The 6,951-nt window shown below is 43.3% G+C and overlaps 1 protein-coding gene and 1 long non-coding RNA gene across 15 annotated transcripts in view; both read right to left on the bottom strand.

Annotated features, from left to right (window-relative positions):
* Positions 1-331: 331 nt before the first annotated feature.
* The window catches only part of LOC126982353 (ribosomal protein S6 kinase 2 beta-like), a 227,704-nt gene continuing 221,084 nt past the window's right edge, over positions 332-6,951 (bottom strand). For 3 of the 14 annotated variants that reach the window (XR_007735132.1, XR_007735133.1, XR_007735121.1), the window contains 2 exons: positions 2,621-5,313; positions 2,037-2,485 (listed from right to left, as the gene is read on the bottom strand). Coding sequence is in view for 1 of the 14 variants with exons in the window: in XM_050834369.1 (XP_050690326.1) it covers positions 5,208-5,313 (106 nt within the window). In the remaining 13 variants the exon portion in view is untranslated. The other 11 variants (XR_007735123.1, XR_007735127.1, XR_007735131.1 and 8 more) reach the window with 11 other exon arrangements.
* The window catches only part of LOC126982357 (uncharacterized), a 927-nt gene continuing 735 nt past the window's right edge, over positions 6,760-6,951 (bottom strand). The window contains exon 2 of the long non-coding RNA XR_007735142.1: positions 6,760-6,951. This exon is cut by the window's right edge and continues 249 nt beyond it. This is a non-coding gene — a long non-coding RNA (uncharacterized LOC126982357).

The raw sequence follows: 6,951 nt of genomic DNA, 5'->3' as shown, positions 1-6,951 counted from the left end.
CAAAATCACACCAGCAATGCATGTAAGAACGACCTTTATTATCATCAACATCGTCATCATCAGCATCAGAATGTCGACCTTTTCAACGGAACACTAAACAATAACATTAGAGACGGAAATTAATAGAAAGGGGGGGGGGGGAGACAGGACGATTCGGAAATACTTTATACAACTATTTGAATGGGAAATATTGTATGGGAATGGAAGAGGGTGGGGGGTGGGGGGGTTAAGGGGGGGTAGGGGGGTATTTATGCCCAGGTAAATTGGTATATAATTATGCAAAGGTACCGGCTAATTATTATGCTTTGCCTGTTAACACCTTGGACGGTACCTCTCTCTCTCTCTCTCTCTCTCTCTCTCTCTCTCTCTCTCTCTCTCTCTCTCTCTCTCTCTCTCTTTAACTAACAATATGAGTTATCTAAATATTTGGCCTCTTTTTTTTATCTTCTTCTTCTTCTTCTTCAGGAGGAGGAGGAGGAGGAAGAGGAGAGAATATGTATAGTTTCATTTCGTTATTCTTCTTTCTCTTCTTTTTCTTCTCATTTTCTATTTCTACTTTTTCTCCTTTCTTCCTCCTCCTCCTTCTCTCTCTTTCTCTCTCACTCAGTCATTTATTAAGACAGAGATGCTATATAAATCTCTCTCTCTCTCTCTCTCTCTCTCTCTCTCTCTCTCTCTCTCTCTCTCTAATATATATACAAGAGTTCTACCTGTTTTATACCTGTCCATCTTACCTGTCCCTTAATTACCTTTCCTGCACACCTGTCTAATGTAATATAGTACCTGTGATATTATTTTTATTATTATTATCATCATTATTATTATTATTATTATTATTATTATTATTATTGTTGATTGTTTGTTTTCTATGTAATGTTTGCTCTCTTATGTTCTTTTTTTCTAGTGATAATAATAATAATAATAATAATAATAATAATAATAATAATAATAATAATAATAATAATAATAATAATGATAAAATAAGGAACTGTTGGTAGTCTCACCTGTACACATACACACACACACACACACACACACACACAGGAGGGGAACACAATATAAACATAAATAGTTAACTCTCTCTCTCTCTCTCTCTCTCTCTCTAAAGATAACGATGTCAAAGAAATTCATTAAGTTTATATTCCTTCGTTTATTTACCTGTTCAACGCTTAACGAGAAATTGTAACACCTTGATACATACACAGAACACACGCACACACACACATGTACATTTCCCTGTGTACGCTTTTTATCTCATCCATTTGTGAGTGTGTGTGTGTATGTATGTATCTCTTTCCAACACACATACACACACACATACACATTCACATATATACATACATACACAGAAAAACCTTGACAACACACACACACACACACAGTCACTAGAACCAAACACGCACATGCACATAGGGAAACGCACACAGATACGCACACATGTACACCAAATCTTCAAAAAATGGAGGTTATAATATAAAGTCAGAATATTATAATTATGCTTGGCTATTCCCCCCCTACCCCCCCCTCCCTACCCCCAACTACCCCCCCTAATAATACAGGTAACCCCCCTTTCCCCCTTCACCCCCCCCCCTAAAGGTCAAGGTCACAGGTAAGCACAGGTGACCCCATTAACAAGGTAAGTTAGGTAAGGTTCAAATTCACCTCCATTACCTATTTGATTGTTGCCTCAAAGTTACAGGTATAAGGTAAGGGGAGAGGGAGGGGAGGGGGAGAGGGAGGGGGAGGGGGGTGATGGGGGAGGGGGTAACACTGGCCCCTTAGAAATACTACCCTTAAATACCTCCTCTTTTTTTCCTCCTCCCTATATTTTTCTTCCTCCCTTTTCTCCCTCCTCCCATTTTTTCCTTCCTCCACCACTACACTTAATACTTCTTTTTTTCCTCCTTTTTTCTCTCTCCCCTTCACTAGATTCTCCCTTTTTTCCTCCATCTCTTCACCATTTTCTACCTTTTTTTCCTCCAATCCCTCTTTTTTCCTCTCCCTCTCCACTTAATTCCTCCTTCTTTTCCTCCACCTCCTCCAATCCATCTTTTTTTCCTCTCCCTCTCCACTTAATTCCTCCTTCTTTTCCTCCACCTCCTCCAATCCATCTTTTTTCCTCTCCCCCTTCACTAAATTCCTCCCCTTTCTTTCCCTCTCTCCCTCCTCCTCCACATCTTTTAATCTGTCTTTCTTTCTTTCTTTCTCTCTCCCCCTCAAAACAACAAAACAAAGAAGCAAACAACATCATTTTTTTCACTCCTGCTGCGTTTGTTTGTCTCTGAACATGGGGGGCAGGTGTTGCTAATTGGCCTGACAGGTGTGCAACAGGTGTGGGACAGGGATGGTTAAGTGACAGGTAACAATGACACACCTGCTTTGACACACCTGCCACCCTAATTAACAGAACACCTTTACCTGTATATGTTAATCAGTGCACCTGTCCACACCTCTAATTAACCTTTTTCACACCTGTCATTATCACCTATGGCTTGACTTTCACTTTTTTTACCTTTTTTTAATTGAACACCTTAGATAGTACACCTTTGCCTGTTCACACCTTGATTAATTACCTTTTCTGACCTGTAATTAGCCTTTTTCCTACACCTTTCATTATCACCTATGGCTTGACTTTCACTTTTTTTTACCTTTATTTTAATTGAACACCTTAATTAGCACACCTTTACCTGTTCACACCTTGATTAATTGCCTTTTCTCACCTGTAATTAGCCTTTTTTCTACACCTTTCATTATCACCTATGGCTTGACTTTCACTTTTTTTCAGCTTTTTTTTTATAGAACACCTCAGATACACCTTAATTAATGCACCTTTTTACCTGTCCACACCTGTAATTAACCTTTTTTCCACACCTGTAATTACCCTTTTCTTCACACCTGTCAATATCACCTTTGGCTTGACTCACTTTTTTTTTACCCTTTTTTATAGAACACCTCAGACACACCTTAATTAGCAATACCTTAATCAGCACACCTTTACCTGTCCATACCTGTGATTAACCTTTTTTCACACCTTTCATTATCACCTTTGGCTTCACTTTCACTTTTTTTTACTTATTTTTACAGAACACCTCAGAAACACCTTCATTAGCACACACACACCTTCACCTGTGCTTACCTTCATTAAGACACACCTGCAAATGTCTTTTTTACTTATTTTCTCTCACCTTTTTTTTTTGTTTACCTTTGCAGAATGTCTTAAAATAGAACACCTCAGAACACATCAATTAGCACACCTTTTTACCTGTGCACCTTTCTTGTTTACCTGTAATGACACCTTATCTAGAACACACATTTTTTTAGGAAACATCATAGAACACCATTTGAGAACATCACCTTTGAACACCTGAATTGCCACCTCGTTAACTTCACATCCTCACCCATCCTCACCCACAAACACACTAACACACACTTTCTAATGCACCCTAACACACACTCTAACATCACACACCCTATTACACCCTCATAACACACTTTCCTTAACATCAACGCACCTCCACGCACCCTTTTTATACAATTCTTCACAATTACACTTTCCTTTTACATAATTTCCTCACCTTTCTTCACACCTATGCACCCTAACACACTATCACACTCTCTTAACATCACACACCCTATTACACCCTCATAACACACTTTCCTTAACATCAACGCACCTCCACACACCCTTTTTGTACACTTCTCCACATTTACACTTTCCTTTTACATAATTTCTTCACCTCTCTTCACACCTATACATCCTAACGCACTCTTATATTACCTTCACACCTTTCTTATACATTTGTTTAATCTGACATCCTCTTCTTGCATCATACTTTCACACTCCTTTGCACACACTCTAAGTTTTCACACCTTTATCATTTTAGCATTCTTACGCCCTAAAGAAATCATTGCACATCTTCACACACACCCTAACACATCCTTTCTAACATCACACACCAACACACCCTTCCTAACACACCCTAACAAACTCTTCAGGACATTTCTACACCCTGACACACACTCTTACACTCCCAACTCTCTCTCACTCACCCTTCAACTAACACCAACACGCCCTTCCTAACACACCCTAACAAACTCTTCAGGACATTTCAACACCTTGACACACTCTCTTGCACTCCCAACTCTCTCTCACTCACGCTTCAAGTCACACCAACACACCCTAACAAACTCTACTGGACATTTTAACACCCTGACACACTCTTCCTAACACACCCTAACAAACTCTACAGGACAGTTTTACACCTTGACACACACTCTTACACTCCCAACTCTCTCTCACTCACCCTTCAACTCACACAAACACACCCTCCCTAACGCACCCTCACACACCCCTTTCACGAGGCCGCCGAGGCTGTGCGACGGCGACGGCGACTTCGGCGGTGGCAGCGACGGCGGGACTTGCTACCCTGCCGCCCCTGCTGACCCGGCCCTTGCCCTTGCTTCTGCGGCGTAGGGGAGGCCTCGCACCCCTGCCCCCCCTCCTCCCCCCCTTCCTGAGCTCCCGTGGGGGTTTTGGTGGTTGGACTGACGATTTGGGGGTTGAAGAGGGAGCTGAGGGAGGAGGAGGAGGAGGTGGCAGTGGTGTGGTGTTGAGGAGGAGGAGGTGGTGGTGGTGAGGGTGAGGTTGGTGTGTGGTGATGATGGTGGTGGTGGTGGTCTTTCTTCTGGTGATGTTGTTGTTGTTCTTTTTTCATTTGGTGTTGAGTCTCGTGGTGGTGGTGGTGGTGGTGGTGGTGCTTGTCCTCTCTTTTCCGGTGTTGGGCTTCGTTCTGGTGTTGCTGGAGGTGGAGGTGGTGTTCCTTTCTCTGGTGTTCATCTTCATTTTGCTGGTGTTCCTTTCTCTGGTGTTGATCTTCGTTTAGGTGGTGTTGCTGGGGGTACTGGTGGTGGTGATGGTGGTGGTGGTGGTGGTGGTGTTGCTTATGGTGTTGTTGGTGGTGTTGCTCATACTGATAGCGGTGTTCCTTCTCCTTCTGGTGTTGCATTCCTTTATCCTCGTGGTGTTGAAAATGGGGTGGAGGAGGTGGAAGAAGAGGAGGTGGAATCGAGAGAGGGGGATCAGCCCATTGTGGAGGCGGGGTGATTAAACCGGCCTCAAGGACATCTAGGGAGGGCGTGGTGCATCTGCGGGCGTGGGAATGGGCGTGGGTGTGGGCGTGGGTGTGGGTGTGGGTGTCGGCCGTATGTCAGACCTCCGTTGACGATTTCGGGCGGGACTTCCCCCTTCGGCGTGCCAGAGCAGAGGCGGCGACGGGTCCAAGATTCGGGGCGCGAGGCGTGTGGTTTATGGCCCTGGAAGATGGACATGTGTGTGAGAGAGAGGGGAAAGGGTAGGTGTGTGAGGGAGAGGGAGTAGACATATGTAAGTAAGGGGGAAAGGTTGGGGATAAGGGAGAAAGGGAGAAAAACGGAAAATAATGACAAGGAAATGAAGGAAGGGAGAGATGAAGGAGAGAAAGGAAGGAGAAAGGAAAAGATAAGGAAGGAAAAAAAGGAAACGGGAAAAAATGAAAAAATGTGAAGAAGGAAGAAAAGGATTGAAGAAGGGAAGAAAGGTAGGAAAGAAGGAAGAAAAGAAGAGAAACAGGAAAAAAGAAAAAAATGTGAAGAAGGGAGAAAGGGATTAAAGAAGGGAAAAACGTAAGGAAGGAAGCAAAGAGGGAAAGGAAGGAGGAAAGAGGAGGAAAAGGAGGTGGAGAAAGGTAAGGAAAGGTAGGGGAAGGAGGAGGGAAGTGAGGGAAAGGGTAAGAGAAGGGAAGTGAGGGAAAGAAAGGAAGGAGAAAGGAAGAAAGGAGAAGATAAGGAAGGAGAGAAAGGAAACAGGAAAAAATGAAAAAATGTGAAGAAGGAAGAAAGGGATTGAAGAAGGGAAGAAAAGAAGGAAGAAAGGAAGCAAAGAGGGAAAGGAAGGAGGAAAGAAGGGAGGTGGAGAAAGGTAAGGAAAGGTTAGAGGCAAGTGAGGGAAGGGGTGGAAGGGAAGGAGAAAGGTCAAAAATGGGGCTTACCTACAGACACATCTACGCAAGTATCACAAACTACCTTAAGATGTCTACGAATATATGCTGTCTGTCTGTGTTATCAATCTATCTACCTGTCTGTCTATCTACCTGTATCCCTCACCTCTACAGACAAAAATATATCCACACAGGTATTTCAATTAACCTATATGTATGAAAGGTGTGTTTGTTTAATCTACCAATCTACCTGTCTATATATCTGTCTGTTACCTCTACAAACACATCTACATAGGTATCACAAAACTACCTACAGAAAGCTAGGCAGGTGTGGCATGGCCGTTCCCTCCCTGCCTTCCCTTTCTCCTTCCCTCCCTTCTCTCTCCCTCCCTCCTTCCTTCCCCCCTGTCACGTCTCACTCATAAACTCAAGCTCCCTTCTCCTAACTCCCTTCTTATCGTTTTTGTTTTGCTAGCGCGAGAAACGACGCCAATTACTCGCTATCTTGTGTGTGTGTGTGTGTGTGTGTGTGTGTGTGCGATAAGGAAGGGAGGGAAGGGGAGATAAGGTCGAGTAAGGAAGGGAGGGAAGGGAGGAAGGGAAGGAGAGGGGGTGCATGCAAAACCTCATTCATTAAAACTTATTACTCGTGTGTGTGTGTGTGTGTGTGTGTGTGTGTGTGTGTGTGTGTGTGTGTGTGTGTTAATGAATGGGGGAAGGAAGTGGTGGGTGTTGTTGTTGTTGTTGTTGTTGTTGTTGTTGTTGTGTTCGAGTGAGAAAAGTTGTGTGTGTGTGTGTGTGTGTGTGTGTGTGTGTGTGTGTGTGTGCGTGTGTGTGTGTGTGTTTACAGTGAAGGAAGCAACTCAAGGGCAACAAAAAGAAAGTGTAAAATAAAATAAAAAGCCCGCTAATCGCTGCTCCTATAAAAGAGAAAAGAGAAAGAATGTGTTTGTTTGTATGTGTGTGTGTGGGAGGG

This window comes from Eriocheir sinensis, chromosome 50 (assembly GCF_024679095.1).
Source record: "Eriocheir sinensis breed Jianghai 21 chromosome 50, ASM2467909v1, whole genome shotgun sequence".
Taxonomy (NCBI): Eukaryota; Metazoa; Arthropoda; class Malacostraca; order Decapoda; family Varunidae; genus Eriocheir; species Eriocheir sinensis.
This window is presented reverse-complemented; position numbering and strand designations above follow the sequence as displayed.